General features: G+C 37.6%; 1 protein-coding gene across 1 annotated transcript; it reads left to right on the top strand.

Moving 5' to 3' along the window:
* Positions 1–419: 419 nt before the first annotated feature.
* LOC101358959 (glucosamine-6-phosphate isomerase 1-like) lies at positions 420–1,349 on the top strand. Its single transcript, XM_012558163.1, is given in 1 exon segment — positions 420–1,349. A coding segment is annotated over 1 exon segment (930 nt).
* Positions 1,350–22,890: the final 21,541 nt, after the last annotated feature.

Raw genomic sequence — 22,890 nt, 5'->3', positions numbered from 1 at the left:
CTGGTGGATGCAGGCCCCAGCTTTTCAGTTAGCAGCGGGGCCTTTGGCTGCTGCACCACCAGCGTGCCCAATCAGACTAAAAAATTTGAAGAAAAAAAAAGATAGCAAAATGGCCGGGGTTCAACAAAAGTTAGTGAAACACATGAAATCACAAAAGAGGAAGGAACAATCAAAAGCAAAACATGAATAAGAGGAAGTCTCTCCTATGGAAGCCAGAACAATGCAAAGAATTGATGATTTTCAGACTATGGCGTTAAATATGTTTAAAGCAAGCAAAAAGCATACAGAAAACAAACTACTGGAGTTCAGGACACAAATGGAGGAACAAAATGGGAAGCTTAACAAAGAAATTAAAAACATCAAAAAAAAAATCAAAGAGCACCATCGCTGCAGCCACCATGGAAGGCGTCCTAGACAAGATGAAGCTTATCATCCTGGAGAACTATTCTCAGGCTAGCGAGTGGGTGGCCAGATATATCAGGAACCACATCATCCAGTTTAACCCAGGGCCAGACAAGTACTTCACCCTGGGGCTTCCCACTGGGAGCACCCCGCTTAGCTGCTACAAAAAGCTTATTGAATACTACAAATACATGAAGACTTTCAACATGGATGAGTATGTGGCTCTTCCTTGAGACCACCCCGAGAGTTATCACTCATTCATGTGGAACAACTTCTTCAAGCACATTGACATTGACTCAGAAAACCCTCACATTCTGGATGGGAACACAACCAACCTGCAGGTCGAGTGTGACTCCTTTGAAGAGAAGGTCAAGGCTGCAGGTGGGATCAAGCTGTTTGTTGGAGGCATCAGCCCCAATGGACACATTGCCTTCAATGAGTCAGGCTCCAGTCTGGTATCCAGAAACCGTATGAAGACACTGGCCATGGACACCATCCTGGCCAATGCTATGTTCTTCCATGGAGATCTCGCCAAGGTGCCCACCATGGCCCTGACAGTGGGTGTGGGCAGTGTCATGGATGCTAGAGAGGTGATGATCCTCATCACGGGTGTCCACAAGGTGTTTGCATTGTACAAGGCCATCGAGGAGGGCGTGAACCATACATGGACTATGTCTGCCTTCCAGCAGCATCCCTGTGCAGTGTTTGTGTTCAATGAGGATGCCACCCCAGAGCTGAAAGTGAAGATGGCCAAGTATTTCAAAGGTTTAATGCTTGTTCATAACAAGTTGGGGGACCTCTTGTACAGTATAAAAGAGAAAGAAGCAGAGAAAAACCAGTCTTCCAAGAAACCTGTGCTGGAACCCAGTGTCAGGTACCTCATCGGGCTGGGCAGGTGTTTTTGGAAATTGTCTTTAGGAGAACAGAATTGTATTTCTTTTATCTAGTACAGTTACTCCAGATAAGTGAGTGAACATGTTGTTTTTGGCTATGAGGGTGGTAGCCTCATCATGGAGTTTAGCTACAGGGAGAATGACTTGCTTAAAACTTATTGTTAATTAGAAAAAAAATCAAAGAGAACAATTGAAACTGAAGAATAAAACATCTGAATTAGAAAAAGCAAGAGAAACACTCACTAGAGTCAAACAGATAGAAGATAGAATAAGTGAATTAGAAGACAAAATAACTGAACTTATCAAAAAGAGAAAAGAACAAAGAAAAGCAAACAAACACAAAAGGAAATGCAGGATTCAATTAAGAAATATAACATTGGAGTTATTGGAATCCCAGAACACCATGACAACAATAAAGCCACAGAAACAATTTTCCAAGAGATAATCAGTGAGAGTTTCCCAGAGCTGAACAGAGAACTAAGCCTGCAAATACATGAAGCTACATGAACCCCAGTCGGAAGAGACACAAAAGGATCAACTCTGTGACATATCCTAATAAAATTCCTGAAAACCAAAGACAATGAGAGAATTCTGAAAGCAGCAAGAAAAAATGCAATATAATATACCAAGAGTCTTCCATAAGAATCTGTGCAGATTTCTCCTCAGAAACTCTAGAGGCCAGAAGACAATGAGCGACATATATAAGATACTGAACAAAAACAATTGCTGACCAAGCATTCTTTACCCAGCGAAGCTGTCAATCAAAAATAAGGGGGAAGAGCAGAGCCAACATGATGCTATAGACAGAGGCACTATGCCATCCTTCTGCAACAAAAACCAAAAAAACTAAGTAAAACAGATATATAAATATCAATCCTGGAACCTTAAGCATCAAATAAAGGAATAAAGAACTTGATGAAGCACTGAATGGAATAAGAAACTGACAGAGAACAGAGAACAAGGAGAGCTACGGAGTGGAGGTCCCCGCCATCTTGGACTACAGCCACCAAGGAACGCAGACAGGGAGTACGGCAAGGCATCTTCACAGAGCTCCCAACAGGAGACAGAGCACCCAGTAACCAGGGATACACCCTTTCCCACCGCCCACCTTTTTTCCCTGTATGAGGCCTGTGCCACTTTCCAATGGGCCACGGTCACTCGGCTGGAGAGACACCAACTCCCTGCCACCTGGATTCACCATCTTGGATCTTAGCCACCAAGGACCAGAGACAGGAAGTTCAGGAAGGCAACTTCAAGGAGCTCCCAACAGGAGACAGAGCACCCAGTAACCAGGGATACACGCTTTCCCATGCCTTACCTTCTTCCCTCTACATGGCCTCTGCCACTTTCCAATGGGCTATAGTCGCTTGGCCAGAGAGAAAACAGCTCACTGCTGCTCGGGTCTTACCTGCCCCCAATGGCCGACCCCTTCAGTGCCATTTTTTGTTTGTTTCATTTGTGTGTTTTTTGATATCTTTTTTTTGGTAGCTTCTCTCTCTCTCCCTTCCTTCCTTTCCTTTATCCCACCCAGCTAGCCCTGTGTGACATCCACTCCCCTTCTTGATGGGCTGTGATTTTTTGGTTTGTTCACTTTGTTCTTTTTTTCTTTTTCTTTTTTTCTGTTTCTTCCCTCTCTCTCCTTTCTTTCCTTTCCTTTCCTTTCTATCACCCACCAAGCCCTGTGCATCACCCCTGCCCCTTCTCGAGGGGCCATGCTGCACTGCTTGTCTGGAGAGTCACTGCTCGCAGCCTCCCCAGGTCTGTGTTGCCATCACCATCCAGCTCCCTCAGTGCCATTTTATTTATTATCATTCTGAAAAAAAGCAGAAGTGGCAGTAATAATCTCAGACAAAATAGACTTTAAAACAAAATCCACCATAAAAGACAAAGAAGGACAATATATAATGATTAAAGGGACATGTCCACCATGAGGACATAACCATAATAAATATCTTTGCACCCAATGACAGGGCTCCAAAATACATAAAACAAATTCTAACAGCACTGAAAAGAGAAATTGACAGTTCCACAGTAATAGTAGGAGACTTCAACATACCAATCTCCATAAAGCACAGAACATCTAGAAAGAAACTCAACAAAGATACAGAAGATCTAAAGGCCACAATCAACCAACTTGACCTTAGAGACATATATAGAACACTCCACCCAGCAGCTGCAAAGTACACATTCTTTTCCAATGCACATGGAACGTTCTCCAGGGTAGACCACATCTTAGGCCACAAAGCAGCCCTCAACAAAATCCAAAACACTGAGATACTACAAAGCATCTTATCTGATCACAACACCAGGAAAGTTGAAATTAATAACAGGAAGAGCAAGGAAAAAAATCAAATACATGTAAACTGAATAATACCCTGCTTAAAACCACTGGGTAATAGAAGAAATCAAAGAGATGGAATAAAAAAATTCCTAGAACCAAACGAGAATGAAAACATCATACTAAAACCTTTAGGACACAGCAAAGGCAGTGCTCAGAGGTCAATTTATAGCAATAGATGCATACATCAAAAAAAGAAGAAAGGAACAAAATCAAACATTAGCTATACAACTTGAACAAATAGAAAGAGAACAGCAAAAGAAGCCCACAGTCACCAGAAGAAAGGAAATAATAAAGATCAGAGTAGAAATACATAAAGAATAGAAAAAGCAATAGAAAGAATCAACAAAACCAAAGTTAGTACTTTGAAAATATCAACAAAATCGACAAACCAGTAGCCAAACTGACAAAAGAAAAACAAGAGAGGACGCAGATAACCCAAATAAGAAATGAAATGGGAGACATTACAACAGACACAGCTTAAATAAAAAGGATCGTAATAGAGTACTATGAAAATCTATATGCCAACAAATTTGAAAACCTGAGAAAGCTGACAAATTTCTAGAAACACACTAACTACCTAAACTAATCAAAAACTACAGTTTTCAGTATGGACTACACCTCAACATAAAACAAAAATCCTCTCAACTGAACCAATAAGCAACATCATGAGAAATGGAGAAAAGACTGAAGTTGTCAAGGATTTCATTTTACTTGGATCCACAATCAACACCCATAGAAGCAGCAGTCAAGAAATCAAACGACACATTACTTTGGGCAAATCTGCTGCAAAAGACTTCTTTAAAGTGCTAAAAAGCAAAGGTGTCACCCTGAAGACTAAGGTGCGCCTGACCCAAGCCATGGTGTTTTTAGTCACCTTATCTGCAAGCAAAAACTGGACAATGAATAAGGAAGACCAAAGGAGAATTGACACCTTTGAATTATGGTGTTGGCAAAGAATATTGAATATACCATGGACTGCCAAAAGAATGAACAAATTTGTCTTGGAAGAAGTACAGCCAGAGTACTCCTTGGAAGCAAGGATGGCAAGACTTCATCTCACATACTTTGGACTTGTTATCAGGAGGGATTAGTCCCTGGAGAAGGACATCATGCTTCTTAAAGTAGAGGGTCACTGAAAAAGAGGAAGCCCCTCAATGAGATGGATTGACACAGTGGCTGCAACAATTGACTCAAGCATAATAACAATTGTGAGAATGGTGGAGGACTAGGCGGTGTTTGGTTCTGTTGTACACAGGGTCACTATGAGTCAGAACCAACTTGACCTCACCTAACAACAACAAAAACAACCTAAACTAACACAAACTAAGGTAAAAAATCTGAACAGACCTACGACAAGAGAAGAGATTGAAAAGGTAATAAAAACTTCCAACAAAAAAAGCCCTGGCCCAGATGGCTTCACTGGAGAATTCTACCAAACATTTGGAGAAGCGCTTGCACCAGTACTACTCAAACAATTTCAGAACATAGAAAAGGAAGGGATACTTCCGAATTCATTCTGTGAAGCCAGCATAACCCTGAAACCAAACCAGGCAAAGACACCACCAAAAAAGAAAATTACAGACCAGTATCTCTCATGAATATAGATGCAAAAATTCTCAACAAAATTCTAGCCAATAGAATTCAGCATCATTTAAAAAAAAAAAAAAAAAAGCCACAACCAAGTGGGATTCATACCAGGTATGCAAGGATGGTTCAACATTAGAAAATCAATCAACGTAATCCACCACATAAAGGAAACAAAAGAAAAGAATCACATGATCATCTCAATTGACACAGAAAAGGCATTTGACAAAGTCCAACACCCATTCCTGATAAAAACTCTCAATAAAATAGGTATAGAAGGGAAATTCTTCAACATAATAAAGGGCATCTACACAAAACCAACAGCCAACATCATTCTTAAAAGAGAGAGGCTAAAAACATTCCCCCTGAGAACAGGAACAAGACAAGGATGCCCTTTACACCAGTCCTATTTAACATTGTGCTGGAAGTCCTAGCTAGAGCAATAAGGCAGGAAAAAGAAATAAAGGGTATCCTAATTGGTAAGGAAAAAGTAAAACTGTCCCTATTTGTGGATAATATGATACTATACATACAGAACCCAAAGGACTGCACAAGAAAACTACTGGAACTAATAGAAAGATTCAGCACAGTAGCCGGGTACAAGATAAACATACAAAAATCAGTTGGATTCCTATACACCAATAAAGAGAACAACGAAAAGGAAATCAGGAAAGCAATACCATTTATAATAGCCCCTAAAAAAAAAATACTTAGGAATACCAGGGACGTAAAAGACCTATACAAAAAAAAACTACAAAATACCAAGAAACCAAACGAGACCTACATAAATGGAAAAACATACCATGTTCATGATGAAATTGTCATTTTTACATTGTGAAAATGTCAATTTTACCCAAAACAATCTACAAATACAATGCAGTTCTGATCCAAATACCAACAACATTCTTTAGAGAGATGGAAAAACTAATTATTAACTTCATATGGAAAGGAAAGAGACCCCAGATCAGTAAAGCACTATTGAAGAAGAATAATAAAGTAGGAGGACTCACACTACCTGACCTCAGAAACTACCATACAGCTATAGTAGTCAAAACAGCCTGGTATTGGTACAAGGAGAGACACATTGACCAATGGGACAGAATCAAGAACCCAGATGTAAATCCATCCACCTATGGTCACCTGATCTTTGACAAAGGCCCAAAATCTATTAACTGTGCAAAAGACAGCCTTTTTAACAAATGGTGCTGGCAAAACTGGATTTCCACCTGTAAAAAAAACGAAACAGGACCCATACCTCACACTACACACAAAAACTAATTCAAAATGGATCAAACACCTAAACATAAAACCAAAAAACTATAAAGATAATAGAATTAAAAATAGAGTCAATGCTAGAGGCCCTAATACATAGTATAAACATGATACAAACCATAACTAACACTACACAAACACCAGAAGATAAGCTAGATAACTGGGATCTTCTAAAAATTAAACACTTATGCCCATCAAAAGACCACCAAAAGAGTAAAAAGAGAGCCTACAGACTGGGGAAAAAAACTTGACTACGTCAAATCCGACAAAGGTCTAATCTCTAAAACCTGTAGGAAAATCCAACACCTCTACAACAAAAAGACAAATAATCCAATTTAAAAATGGGCAAAGGATATGAACAGACACTTCACCAAAGGAGAAATTCAGGTGGCTAACAGACATGAGGAAATGCTTGAGATCACTAGCCATTAGAGAAATGTAAATCAAAACCACACAACGAGATACCATCTCACCCTGACCTTACTGGCACGAATCAAAAAAACAGAAAATAATAAATGTTGGAGAGGCTGTGCAGAGCTTGGAACGCTTACGCACTGCTAGCAAGAATGTAAAATGGTACAACCATTTTGGGAAACGATATGGCACTTCCTTAAAAAGCTAGAAATAAGAGCCATCACATGGCATATGCATGTTCATTGCAGCGTTATTCACAATAGCAAAAAGATGGAAACAACCTAAAAGCACATCAACAGATGAATGGGTGACAAACTATGGTAAATACACACAATGGAATACTACTCAAAAATAAAGAACAATGATGAATCTGCGAAACATCTCAGAACATGGATGAATCTGGAGGGCATTATGCAGAGTGAAATAAGTCAATCACAAAAGGGACAAATACTGCATAAGGCCACTATTATGAAAACTCATGAAAAGTTTACATACAGAAAGAAATAATCTTTGATGGTTAGTAGGGAGCGGAGGCGTGGGAAGGGAAAAACACTAACTAGACAATAGATAAGTGGAAAGTTTGGTGAAGAGTAAGACAGTACACAATACTGGGGAAGCCAGCACAATTTGACCAAGGGAATGTCATGGAAGCTTCAAAGACATATCCAAACTCCCTGAGGGACCGAAGTTTGGGGACCATGGTCTTGGGGGACATCTAGCTCAACTGGCATAACATAGTTGATAAAGAAAATGTTTTACAGCCTACTTTGGCAAGTCGTGTCTGAGGTCTTAAAACCCTGTGGCTGGCCATCTAAGATACTCCACCGATCCCACCCCATCTGGAGCAATGGAGAATGAAGAAAACCAAAGACACAAAGGAAAGATTAGTCCAAAGGACTAATGAACCACGACTACCACAGGACTCCACCAGGTTGAGTCCAGGACAACTACATGGTGCTCGGCTACCACCACTGACTGCTCTGACAGGGATCACAACAGAGGGTCCCAGACAGAGCTGGAGATAAATGTAGAACAAAATTCTAACTCACAAGAAAAAAAAAAAAAGACCAGACTTACTGGTCTGACAGAGACTGGAGAAACCCCAAGAGTATGGCCCCCAGACACCCTTTTAACTCAGTACTGAAGTCACTCCTGAGGTTCACCCTTCAGCCAAAGATTAGACAGGCCCATAAAACAAAATGAGACTAACTGGGCACACCAGCCCAGGGGCAAGGACAAGAAGGCAGGAGCAGACAGGAAAGCTGGTAACGGAACCTGAGGTCAAAAAGGAGTGTTGTCATGTCATGAGATTGGCAACCAATGTCACAAAATAACATTTGTATTGTTTAATGAGAAACTAATTTGCTGTGTAAAATTTTATCTAAAGTACAGTTTAAAAAAAAAAAAAAACTAGAAGGAAATCAAGACATTCCCAAACAAACAGAAGCTCTGGGAATTTACCACTACCAGACCAGCTTTGCAGGTATTACTCAAGCAATTACTCCAAAAGGAAAGGCAAGAGCATTAAGAAATAAGTACAAAGTAAATTTATCAAAGATAGGTGGTATGTTTATATTAATGGAGACACACCAACAACAAAGGGAGAGGGAGGAGCACATCAGGAATTGATTTACTATGTCAAAGTTGTATGTTAACTGTTGTTCATACATTACCATTGTTGTAATTGTAAGTTGTGTAATGTAACATGTGTGGTAACCACTAAGAAATCACCAAGAAGAAACATTCAGAAGACAAGAAGGAAGATAACAAAGAGGCTCATTGCAAGAAAGCTTGTAAATACAAACAAAAACAGAAAAATCAGAATAAAGAAAATAAGATACGAATCACTCAAAAAATAAATAGCAAAATGTGTGAGGTAGACGCATTATTTTCAGTAATAACTTTAATGTAAATGGTCTAAATGCCCCATACAAAAGGCAGAGAGTGGCAGAATAGGGAAAAACAATGATCCATCTTTTTGCTGTTTACAAGAAACACATCTTAGACGTAAGGACAAAAACAGAGTGAAAATAGGATGGAAAAAAATATTCCATGCAACCAGTAAACGAAAAGAGCAGGAGTGGCCGTACTGATATCAGATAAATAGACTTTAAATAAAAATCTATTACAAGAGATAAAGAAGGACATTGCATAATAAGAAAAGGGTCAATACAGCAAGAAGACATGACAATTGTATATGCACCTAACAGCAATGCACCAAAATACATGAAACAAATATCAGTATGAAAGGAGAGATAGACAACTCTACAGTAATAGTAAGAGACTTCAACACACCACTTTCTATTATAGACAGAACATCTAAAAAGAAGATCACTAAGGACATTGAGAACTTAATAAAGCCATAAGCCAATTGGACCTAACGGACATACATAGAACACTCCACCGAACATCAAAACAATATATATTTTTCTTCAGTGAACGTGGTTCATTTTCCAGAATAGCCCATATGCTACAACACAAAGTAAGTCTCAAATTTTAAAAGATCAAAATCATACAAAGCCTCTGGTCTCTGACCATAACAGTATGAAGCTAGAAATCAACAGGATAAGGGGAAAAGAATAAATACGTGGAAACTAAATAATACACTACTAAAAAACGACTGGCTTGTATAAGAAATCAAAACTGAGATTAAAAACTTCCTAGAATCAAATGAAAGTGAAAACACAATGTATCAAAAACCTTTGGGACACAGCAAAAGCAGTACTTGGGGAATTTATAACAATAAATGCCTGCACTAAAAAAGAAGAAACATCCAAAATCATTAACTTAAACTGACAACTTGTACAAATAGAAAAGGAAGAGCAAAAGAAGCCAAAAGCTACCAGAGAAAAAGAAATAATAAAGACCAAGGCAGAAAGAAATGGAATTGAAAATAGAAAAACAATGGAAAGAATTAACAAAACCAAAAGTTGTTTCTTTGAAAAGATTAATAAAATAGAAAACCACTGACTAGACTGAAAAAAGGAAAAAAAAAAAAAACCAGAAGAGGCAAATAACCAAATTTACAAATGAAATTAGTGACATCACAATGGATCCAATAGAGATAAAGATCATAACTGCATACTATGAAAAATTGTACTCCAACAAATTGGAAAACCTACATGAAATGGACGAATTCCTAGAAACACATTACCTACCCAAATTAACACATACAGAGGTAGAAAATTTAAACAGACTCATTGCAAAAGAAGAGATAGAAGATGTCATCAAAAAACTACCAACAACAACAACAAAAATGCCCAGGACCAGGTAGCTACACTGGAGAATTCTACCAAACATACAGAGATGAGCTGACACCAGTTCTACTCAACCTCTTCAAAAACATAGAAGAGGAAGGAGGGCTATAAACTGAATAATAACATCCGTGAAGACTGTGCTCCTTAAAACAATTGACTATACAAGACCAAAAGGGCAACATTTGCCCAAAACCAGAGAAGACAGGGAGGGACAGGTAAACCAGACCAATGGCAACAGGGAACCCAGGGAGGAAATGGGGAGAGTGCTGACACATTGCAGGGATTGCAACTAACGTCACAAAACAATTTGTGTAAGAACCATTGATGGAAAATTAATTTGCTATGTAACTTTCACCTAAAGCACAATAACATGTTTTTTTAAACTTTTAAATTAAACTAGAATTGATATACAATATATAGCCAATAAATATTTAATTTGGGGAATTAAAAAAAAAAAAAAGGAAAGTAACACCACCAAACTCTTTCTAAGAAGCCAGCATAACCCTGATACCTAAACCAGGAAAAGGCATAACAAAAAAAGAAAATTACAGACCAATATACCTTATCAACATAGATGCAAAAATTTTCAACAAAATTCTAGCCAACAAACTTCAGCAATATAAAAAAAAAAAAAAATCATAGACACCATGACTAAGTGGGATTCATACCAGGGTTACAAGGGCAGTTCAGTATTAGAAAATCAGTCAGTGTAATCTACCACATAAATAAAACAAAGGAAAAGAACCATGTGATCTATCAATTGATGCAGAAAAGACATTCAAAAAAAATTCTACATCCTTTCCTGATAAAAACTCTCAACAAAATTGGAATAGACAGGAAATCTCTCAACATAATTAAGGGCATATATGCAAAACCAACAGCCAACATTATACTCAATGGAGAAAAACTGACAGCCTTCCCTCTGAGAACAAGAATAAGACAAGGATGCCCATTATCACTACTCTTATTCAACATTGTACTGGAAGTCCTAGCCAGAGCAATAAGGCAAGAAAGAGAAATGAAAGTTATCCAAATCAGAAAAGAAGAAGTAAAACTATCTCTATTTGAAGATGACATGATCCTGTACATAGAAGACCCTAAAGATTCCACCAAAAAGCTGCTGTAGTTAACCAATGTCATAAAACAATATGTGTACTAACTGTTTAATGAGAAACTAGTTTGTTCTGTAAACCTTCATCTAAGGTACAATAGAAAAAATAAAACATAAAAATAAAAAAAAGCTGCTGGAAACTAAGAAGAATTTAGCAGTGTTGCAGGGTACAAGATCAACACAAAAATCAGTCGGGTTTCTCTACACTAACAAAGACGACTCTGAAAAAGAAATCAAGAAAACAATACCATTTACAATAGTCCCAAATAGATAAAATACCTAGGGGTTAACCTAACCAGAAACATAAAAGACTTATAAAATGAGAATTATAAAATACTACTACAACAACCTAAAAGGGACCTACAAAAATGGAAAGACATCCTGTGCTCATGGATTGGAAGGCTTAATATATGAAAATGACAATCCTACCTAAAGCAATCTACAGATTCAATGCAATCCTAATAAAATCCCAACAACATTCTTTACTGAAATGGAAAAACTATTCACCAACTTCATATGGAAAGGAAAGAAACCCCAAATAGCAAAGCAATATTGAAGAAAAAGAACAAAGCAGGAGAGCTCACAATCCCCAATATCAAAACATACTACACAGCCGTTGTAATCAAAACAGCTTGGTACTGGTTCAACCACAGACAAATAGATCAGTGGAATAGAATTGAGAACCCAGAATTAAACCTAGCCATCTATGGACAACTAATTTTCAACAAGAGGTCAAAGTCCATGCAGTGGGGCAGAAACAGTCTCTTTAATAAATGGTGCTGGCAAAACATGCAGAAAAATGAAACAGGTCCCATAACTCACACTATACATGAAAAACTAACTCAAAATGGATCAAAGACCTAAACTTTAAATCTAACACCATAAAATTCCTGTAAGACAACATAGGAAGAAAACTATGGGAACTAATCTTTTGTAAAACAAACATTACAACAAATGCATGAATAGAAGATGACAAAATAGATAAATGGGACCTCTTAAAAATTAAAAACTTATGCTCATCAAAAAACTTTATTAAAAGAGTAAATAGAAGTAGATACATGAGACTAAATGGGCAGCTCCTGTCCAGAGGCAAGATGAGAAGGCAGAAAGGGATAGGAGCTGGTTGAATGGACACGGGAAAGCCAGGGTGGAAAGGAGGAGTGTGCTATCACATTATTGGGATAGCAACTAGGGTCACATAACAATGTGTGTATAAATTTTTGTATGAGAAACTAACTTGAGCTGTAAACTTTCACTTAAAGCACAATAAAAAAGAAAAAGAAAAAAAGAGTAAATAGACAACCTACAGACTGGGAAAAAATTTTCAGAAACAATTTATTCGATAAAAGACTAACGTCTAAAATTTGTAGAAAACTTCAACTATTCAACAACAAAAAGACAACCAATCACAAAATGGGCAAAGGACCTGAACAGAATCTTCACCAAAGAGGATATCCAAGCAGCCAGCAAACCAACAAAAAGATGTTCATGATGACCATTAGCCATTAGAGAGATGCAAATCAAAACAACAATGAGATACCATCTGACCCCGTTAAAATGACACTTAAAAAAAACAGATAACAACAAATATTGGTGAGAATGTGGGAAGATTGGCACCTTATCCATTGCTGGTAGGACTATAACATGGTACACCCACTGTGGAATACATGTGGCACTTTCTCAAAAAACTAGAAATAGAACTACTCTATGATCAAGCAACCTCACTCCTAGATATATACCCTAGAGACCTAAAAATAATGCCATGAACAGCCATATGCACACCTATGTTCATTGCTGCTTTATTCACAATAGGAAATAAATGGAAACAACTGAAGTGTCCATCAACAGATCAATGGATAAGCAAACTGCAGTACATACATGAAATGGAATACTACACAACCATAAAGAACAAAGATGAATCAATGAAACGTATTATAACTTGGATGGACCTGGAGGGCAAAATGTTTAGTGAAATAAGTCAAGCATATAAGGACAAATATTGTATGATCTCTCTTTTATAAGAGAAAAAGAATAGACAAATATAGAGAAATCAATGTTCATTGGTGGTTACCAGTAGAGGGGGGTGGAGTATGCTTTTTACAGTAAAGACTAGTTGCTTTTGGTGACGGGAAAAGCGGCACCAATTGTGGATGTAGTGAGCACAGCATAACCAAAGTAATAACGAACATTTGAGCACACATGGATGAAGTTAGGCAAATTGGAATACGAGTAGGTACAGATGCGCACATAGGTGAAAACAGATAGAGTTATCCATAGATATGTGTAAATACAAATATGTGGGTACAGGCACATATATTCATTGAAGACAAATACAGATAGTCCTCAGACATAACTAAACTCCTTCCAACATTGGTTTTCTGGGTTTGAAGGCTTAGAACCATAGTCTCATGGGACAAGTCAGTCAATTGGCATCATATAGTTCACAAATATCAGGATGCATCCTTGTGAAGTGAGTAGCATCTGGGGTCTTAAAAGGCTTATGAGCAGCAATCTAAGACACAACCACAGGTCTCAATTCACCAGGAGCAAAACAGTAAGAAGGTAACCAAAAGCAAAGAGAAGAAACAAGTCTACAAGAGCCACTACCTCATCTACCCTGAGACCAGAAGAACTAGATGGTGCCTGGCTACCACCACTGACTGTTCTGACCAGAACCACAATAGTCAGTCCCAGACAGAATGGGAGACAAATATGGAGTAGAACTCAAATTCTTATTAAAAAAAAAAAGAAGAAGAAGAAAGAAAGAAACCAGATAAACTGGAACACTAGAGAACAGAGGACCCCTTATACTATCACCCTGAGACACTCTTTAAACCTAGAAGGCAGCCTATCCCTTGAGATCATGTTTTAATGAAATAGCGGAGTGGCACACAAAATAAAGGATATTACCTGTAAGATCAGTTCCCTACTTAAAAACCATCGGTATGAGACCAAAGGGTTAACAGTTACTCAAAAGCAACGATGAGAAGATAAAGGTGCAGGGAAACTAGAGTACTGAAAAGGGAACAAAACGAAAATAATTAGAAAATGCTGATAGATCGTGATAAATATCACTAATGTTACTGAACAATTTGTGTGGAAATTATCAAATGAGAATCTAACTTGCTATGTAAAATGTTCACCAAAAACTCCATGAAATATTATTTAAAAAAAAAGAATAAGATAGGCCTCCAGATATATTCCTAAATGTAAAAAAAGCAAGAGGAAAATCAGTAGGTGAATATAAGCACGTATATACTTGTACATGATTATAAAATTTCTGAGAAAATATGCAAGAAATGTTGTTAGCCTCTGGGAAAGAGTCTTGAGGGTTTGGTATAAGAGTGAGACCTATAAGTGTTTTTTTATTTTATTTTATTGTTTTGAATTTTTTAACATTAAGCTTGTACTACTTTTTCAATTAAAAACTAATTTTAAAAAAGAAAGATAATGCTCACAAATATGAAATACCTAGAATAGGCAAATGTATAGAGATCAGAGTTTAATAGTGGTTACCAGGGGCTGGAGGGAGGGACAAAGGGGGAATTGCTGTTTAGGAAGCAATAAGCTTCAATTGATGGTGATGGAAAATTTGGCAATGGATATTGGTGATGGTTGCACAACATGATTAGTGTGATTGGTATCACTGAACTGTGAAAATTGGTATCACTGAAACATGAGAAATGTTGAATTGGCAAATATTTTGTTATCTGTATTTTTACAACAAACAAGAGAGAGAAAAAAAATGGGCAAAGGACATGAAGACACTTCACCAAAGAGAACATTTAGGCGGCCAACAAATAACATAAAAAATACTTGTAATCATTAGCCATTAGAGAGATGCAGACCAAAACCTCAGTAAGATACCGTCTCACCCCTGCAAAAATGGCAATGGTAAAACAGAAAACAACAAATGCTAGCGAGGCTGAGGGAGGGTTGGAACTCTTATATGTTGCTTGTGGAATTGTAAAATGGTACAACCACTATGGAAAACAGTATGGCACTTCCTCAAAAAAACTAGAAACACCTTATGGGCCAGCAATCCCACTCCTGGGTATATATCCTAGAACTATAAGAGCAGTGATATGAATAGACACATGCACACCTATGTTCATTGCAGCATTATGCACAATAGCAAAAAGGTGGGAACAACCTAAGTGCCCATCAACAGATGAATGGATAAACTAGGGACCAGAGGAGTTAAGTAATTTGCCCAAGTTTAACAAAGCCCACTTTCCTTACTGATAATACATTTGCCACTAAACTCTGATGGTGACACAATTTCTGCTCCAGAGTATGAGGGAAAATTAGGGAGATGTCCAAAATGTACATGAGGACAACTCGAAAAATATATATAAACCAATATAATCACTTCTAGTTATATAAAGAATGTTAAATTTGTTATTATAAACAATCTCTTTGAAAAATGTTTGGAAAGACACAAGTTAGTCCCTATGATAATGAGTAGGGATTATTCTGGATGCCTAAATAGCAAACCCTTCCTATAGAATATGGATGTCCCCTGAAGGAATGATGAAGTGAATAAAATGACTGGATTCAGGGAGGACAAGTCAGGGAAGCTCTCAAACAGGATGTTAATCTTGGCAGCCTGGATATAAACCCATGAGAAATGTCTAGGAGTGATATACTGAGATCAGAAAGAGAAAGGGAGATTAAAAAGTTTGAATAGAAAGCAAGTAAAGGAACTGGTAGTAGAGCTTATGTTGCCTACCAGCAATTTTTTTTTCCTGAACTCCCTAAGATTCTAAATAAAATTTCATGAAGATCTCATTTTAAGATACAGAGGAAGAAAATATTTTATCGTCTAAAATCCATCAAACATAAAATTCTGACTCTCAAAAGTCCAAGAGATCTAAACGTTGACTGGGACTCTAACTGAAATTGACATCACTTTCTCAAATTCTTACCAAGGAAGGGTAAAACCTAGTTATTTCTCTCAAAAGTCTCATGTGGGATTTCTGCTCTCTTTATTTCCTGGTTACTCACAGGTGCTGTTTTATAATATGGGAGAAATGAAGAAGACTCTATATTATATTAATGTGTGTGTTTTTACAATATCCTTAATTTAACTGTGAAATTGTATTTCCTGCCTCTCAAATCTCATTGATTTGTATAATACGCCAGAGCCAAGAGAAAGGGTAGGTATATTGTGAGATCTAAGAAAACCAGGCAATCAACAGTTATAATTTATAGGTCAGTAAGCTAAGGGTGAGAGCACTGGTGGTGCAGTAGTTAAAGCACTCACCTGCTAACCGAAAGGTTGGCAGTTTGAACCTACCAGCCACTCCTCAGGAGAAAGATGTGGCAGTCTGCTTTTGTAAAGATTACAGCCTTGGAAACTGATGGGGCAGTTTTAGTCTGTCCTATAGGGTCACTATGAGTCAGAATCGACTGGTTGGCAGTGGGTTTTTTGTTTTTGGAAGCTAGAGGTGAAGGAGATGTAAATTATATAGCTAGATTTCACCAAACTGTGGATATAACATTTACTTGTGTTGCCAACATTACAATGCCTGCAGTCCCCCAACCTGCCTTTAGCCTCTACACTATTTTCTCAAGCTTTTTTCTGAGAGTACCCCAAGAACTGTCACATAGTCTCCTCACCAAGCCTCCATGTCACCACCTGTCTAACGGTGGTCTCCCAAAATCCCTTGGCATGGGTTGTTGTTGTTAGGTGCTGACGAGTTGATATTCAACTCATAGAGACCCCATATGACAGAGTAGAACCACCCAATAGGGTTTTCTAGGCTGTAATCATTATGCAGGAGTCCTGGTGGTGCAAGGTTAAGAGCTTGGCTGCTAACCAAAGGTCGGCAGTTTGAACCCACCAGCCACTCCATGGGAGAAAGATGTGGTAATTCTGCTCCCATAAAGATTTATAGCCTTGGAAACCCTGTGGGGCAGTTCTACTCTGTCCTATAGGGTAGCTATGACAGCAGTGGGTTTGGTTTTGGTTTTTGGAATCTTTACAGGAGCAAATCACTAGGTCTTTCTCCCGGTGGAGCCGATGGGTGGATTCCAACTGCCAACCTTTTAGTTAGCAGCCGGGTGCTTAATGGTTGCCCCAGGTAGACAGTCACATTTCAAGAATTCCAAAACCCCAGCAGATCCTCTGTAGGTGGTGTTCCTCTACCACATCCCAGCCTCTGGGGAGGGGCACTGTTCTCTGCTTGGCCACTCTGTCCTAAGCAGGAGCAGACCTTGCCCTTCACTCCCCAAGGTCTAAATAATCAGCAGGTCCAGAGAGAAGAAAATATTCCCCACCACTTGCAAACTAAGGTGCCATCCTAAGTCCCTACTGCCTATATATATTCCAGGATCTGCTGCTTCCAGAGTTCTTGAAATGGGACTGTACATTTTCTTCAGAAGAAACCTGTAACTGCAAAGTTTCAATTTGCTCCATGGACCCCAGGGAATATTCTAACAGAACGTAACCACCCAGCATCAGAAAATTGAATTCACTTAAACGTTCAATAAGTGCCACACATTGAGGGTATGACTGGCTTAGGGCATTAGTTTTCAAACTTTAGCATGCATCAGGATTACCTGGAGGGTTTATTAAAACACAGATTGCTGGGCCTCAACCCCAGAGTTTCTGATTCAGTAAGTCTGCTGCAGGGCCTGAGAATTTGCATTTTAACAAGCTCCCCAGTGATATTGATGCTGCTGGTCAGGGAAAACCACTGGCCTAGTATATGATGAAAACCTAGGGAAATCACAATAAAATCAGAATGGCTGGGTCACAGTCATACATGCTGCTCCCATTAAGTGTCCTATAATGAGGATATATCTAGCCAAGCAATGTAAAGCTATACAGCAGTAAGTTGAAAATTACCTTTATCTTGAAAATTGACATTTCACAGTGTAAGACAACAAATCACCTAGAAAACTGCCGAACATTCTCATGGTATCACCATATTCAAATTCTCACAGAGAATAAAGAGCATTGTTTTCCAGACCCATATAAAACAGTGGTCTTTGTATCCTGCCTTGATACTGCTATTAGAGATTAGGGAGTGAATTCAGTTGGTTTTCTTTAAAGGCCCTACGACTGCTGACCAAAAGGTCTGCAGTTCGAATCCATCAGCTGCTTCTTGGAAACCTTGGGGCAGTTCTACTCTGTCCTATAGGGTCTCTACGAGTCAGAATCGACTCGATGGCAATGAGTTTGGTTTGGTTTTTGGTTAATCCTGGAATCCACTGAGACGTCAGTTGAAATTAGAGTTATAGTAAATAGAATTGAAAATAATGGTATCAGACAAGCTAAATAAACACAATAGTGGAATAATTTAAAGTAATAGAATTATTTAAAATAGCTATTTATTTCCTTTTGTTATATAGGTGTTGATCATGCCGCTTGAATAATATCACTATTATCATAGATTTGCCTGGTCTCAAAAATGATCTAGAAGTTGTAATCAGTGATTCTAGGAAGATAAAGTTAGATAATGCAATGCTTATCACCATTTATAGATATTAATGGGTGCTGGCAGTTTCTGCTGCTTTGTTTACCAACTCAGATCTTTCCCTAGCCTCAAATACACACATGTAAGTCTACCACAAGGGGGAGGTTAAGGAGTGCCTCAGTGGGGCGCACTGAGTAAGGCAGAGACCTCTCACTGTTTCCCAGGTGCTAACTCTCAAAGCACGTAGAAGCTCAAAGGCAGGGTACAGATGAGAACAATTTCCTCATGACTTCTAGTCTTTCTAAAGGGTATTGGTCAAGAACTGGAAAGCAGTGATTCTAATTCTGGGCTAAGGGCAGGTGGTGAAGGCCTCTAGGAGAGCAGAGAGTCCCTCAGTGCACAGAGAAAGGTCTGATCTGTGCATGGGCACAGAAGGAGATCGGCAACAGCAAGGAGGTTACAAATTGAGAGATGAATGGGAGCTGCCAGGTGACCAGGATATCTCATGAAAATGTTCATTTGAAAACAAAATAAAACCTGAGTTGGAGTCTGTCTGTTGCTTTGCTTCTTTTCCACCCTAGAAATGAAATCAGATTCCTTTTCATGGCTAAGTCCCATTACTGTAATCAAATTACTGAGTAGTACAGCATTTCAAATAGAAGACTGAGCCTCAGAGTGCCCAGTGTCCATTAGCCATCAAGTGATATTGCATTAATAAACCCAAGTAGAGGTATGATATTACACTGCAAATGCATTTGGAGGATTACTATTATCATTGTAACTTAGTGAATGTGCCAGCATCATCTCTTTCAGCCCTAGGTAAACTAAGCTAGGTATTTAGAGAGATTAAATCTTTCAGGCTCAGCCTAGGTTACCATTTAAGACATTTGTGCAGGTGGTGATATGCCTTCCTGGGTATTTGTTTGTCTTTAAAATTGAATACATGTGCGTGCATGTGTGCGTGTGCGTGTGTGTGTGTGTGTGTGTGTGTATGTACATAAATATACATATGTACGGAGCCCTGGTGGTGCTGTGTTTAAGCGCTCAGTTGCGACCTGAAATATTGACGGTTTGAACCCACCAGCTGCTCCAGAGGAGAAAAGACCTGGCTATCTGCTTCCATAAAGACTGTTGTCATTTTTAGGTGCTGTTGAGTCGGTTCCGATTCATAGCAACAGTATGTGCAACAGAATGAAACATTTGCCCGGTCCTGCGCCATCCTCACGATTGTTGCTGTGTTTGAGTGCATTGTTGCTGCCACTGTGTCAATCCATCTCGTCGAGGGTCTTCCTCTTTTTCAGTGACCCTCTACTTTACCAAGCATGATGTCCTTTTCCAGGGACTGGAAAAAGATTACAGCCTAGGAAACCCTATGGGGCAGTTCTACTCTGACATATGGGGTCGCTATGAGTCAGAATCAACTACAACAGGACGTAACTATATATACATATATATATGTGTATATATATACACACACACATAAATGTGTATATCAATCACATCATAATCAAGAAGTAGAGTTCATACCAAGAATGTATGTATACATGTTTGTGTTTATTTATAAATTTCACACAAATTTTATGAATCTGTTATTTTTCACTCAACATTATGTTTTTAGATTTATTCATGTTGCTATATTTAGAATAAGTTCTTTCCTTCTGACTTCTGCCTCAGGCATATTCCAGTCGTGGTATATCTTTCCATTTATTCAGGCCTTACTTATGTCCTTTAATAGAATTTTCTATTTTTTCTTGTGTTTTCATTATTTATTTGATAGAATAAATAATTTACTATTGTAAATGATATCTTATTTCCTAATTGTTGGGAGGAGAAACACTATGGGTTTTTATGTGTTAATCTCATATTCTACTTCTTATTTCTTTTTACTTATTTGTTTTTGTGCTTATCTTTCATTGGTCACTACCTATAGTGTACCGGGTTAGTAATAATGAGTATTTTTATCTTGTTCCTGACTGTAAAGGGAATGTTTCTAAAGTTTTTCTGTTAATATGATTTTTGCTATAGGTTTTTTATAGATAACTTTTATTAAATAAGGGAATTCCCTTTCATTCCTAGAGTTCTTAAGAGCTTTTTAAAATATATAGTTGTTGAACTTTATCAAATTCTTTTTCTGATTTGGTCATATGACTTTCCTTCTTTAGATACTGTGTTCTTGGTATGAATCCTACTTGATCATGATGTGTTGTTGGTGTTATTGTTGTTATTATTATTACTATTTACAGCATGTTAGATTCAGTTAGTTAATATTTTGTTAAAGAATTTCATATCTATGTTCATAGGTAAAGTTGGCCCATAATTTTCTTCTCTTCTCTTGTCCTTATCTGGCTTGGAATGAATTGAATAGCTTTCCCACTAACTGAGGATAATGGGTTTCTTGAGGAACTTACCTGTAAAACAGCCTAGACTTAGCTACTTTTAGGTTTTTTTTTTGTTGTTGTTGTTGTTTAATTTGTTATATTTTAAATAACTGATTTTATTTCCTTAGTGCCTATTGGTCTATTCAAGTTTTTTTCTTCTTGGACAATTTTGAAATTTTTATCTTTTTCCAAAATTTGTTTTTGTTTTATCAGCGTTTTTAAACTTACTAACTTGTGGTAGTTCATGGTATTCTTTCATAATTTAAAAAAATCTGTTATTCTTTTGGCTGTTTGTACTTTTTTTGTTCAGTATATTGTTTATTCATATCTTCCTTCTTTTTTATTTAGATCAGCCTTTTTGTTCTTAGTATTTTGAAATTTTCTTCATGATGTTCTGTTTAATATGTTTATATCAGTTACTGAAAAAGGGGTGTTAAAATATCCCACTATAACTTTGTATTTCCCCGTTGTCCTTTTTTGTCAATATAGAAGTATCATATTGTGGTTTAATTTACATTTCCCTAGTAAAATTGAGCAACTTTAATGTGCTTGTTGACTACTTGGATATTCCCTTTTATGAAATGTTTATGACACTTGCCCATTAATTGGACTGGTGTATATTTATATATATTTATATACGATTCCTTTGTTATTTCTTTCTTCTCCCATTCTGTGGCTGCCTTTTCACTCTCTTAATAGTGTCTTTTGATAAACAGAAGTTCTGGCTTTTTATATAGTCAAATTTATCAATCTTTACCTTTATAGATAGTGTTTTCTGATGTTCTATTTAAGAAATCTCTCTGCACCTCGAAGTTTTAAAGATATTCTCCTGTATTATCTTCTAAAAGTTTTATTATTTATTTTTATCTTTTACATTTAGATCTAAATTCACCTGTAATTATTTTATGTGTACAGTGTGAAGAGTTAAGTTTCATATAAACATCATTTATGAAAAAGACTATTCTTTCCCTTCTCTTCTATAATATCATATTTGTTATATAAATATATAATAAGAAGGCAAGAACTACTTCAAACGACTCCTGAGAAGTTTTTTCCAAAGAAATCGAAATACTTTAATTCTCTGCCTTTAGTGTTTGAAATTACAGTACCTTAACTCATTAGTTTTGCCAATTTTTTTTATTTCCCTATACACTTATTGAAGTTGTCAAGGATTTCATTTTACTTGGATCCAAAATAAACATCCATGGAAGTAGCAGTCAAGAAATCAAACAACGTGTATTGCATTGTGTAAATCTGCTGTGAAAGACCTCTTTAACGTGTTAAAAAGCAAAGATGTCATTTTGAGGACTAAGGTGTGCCTGACCCAAGCTATGGTATTTTCAATCACTGCATATGCATGGGAAAGCTGGAAGATGAATAAGGAAGACCGAAGAACTGATGCCTTTGAATTATGGCAAAGAATATCGAATATAGCATAGACTGCCAAAAGAATGAACAAATCTGTCTTGGAAGAAGTACAGCCAGAATGCTCCTTAGAAGTGAGGATGGCAAGACTTCATCTCATTTACTTTGGACATGTTATCAGGAAGGACCAGTCCCTGGAGAAGAACAGTATGCTTGGTAATGTAGACAGCGAAAAAGAGGAAGACCCTCAATGAGAGATGGATTGACAAAGTGGCTGCAACAATGGGCTCAGACATAGCAATGATTGTGAGGGTGGTGCAGGACCAGGCAGTGTTTTGTTCTGTTGTGCGTGGGGTCACTATGAGTCGGAACGGACTCGATGGCACCTAACAGCAACATACGCTTATAACCAATAGTAAGAGAGTTGTAAAAGTTTTGACAAAAAATTT

This window comes from Trichechus manatus, unplaced genomic scaffold (genome assembly GCF_000243295.1).
Source record: "Trichechus manatus latirostris isolate Lorelei unplaced genomic scaffold, TriManLat1.0 scaffold00142, whole genome shotgun sequence".
NCBI classification, from domain to species: domain Eukaryota; kingdom Metazoa; phylum Chordata; class Mammalia; order Sirenia; family Trichechidae; genus Trichechus; species Trichechus manatus.
Note: the sequence above shows the minus strand (reverse complement) of the source record. Positions and strands in the feature narration are given on the sequence as shown.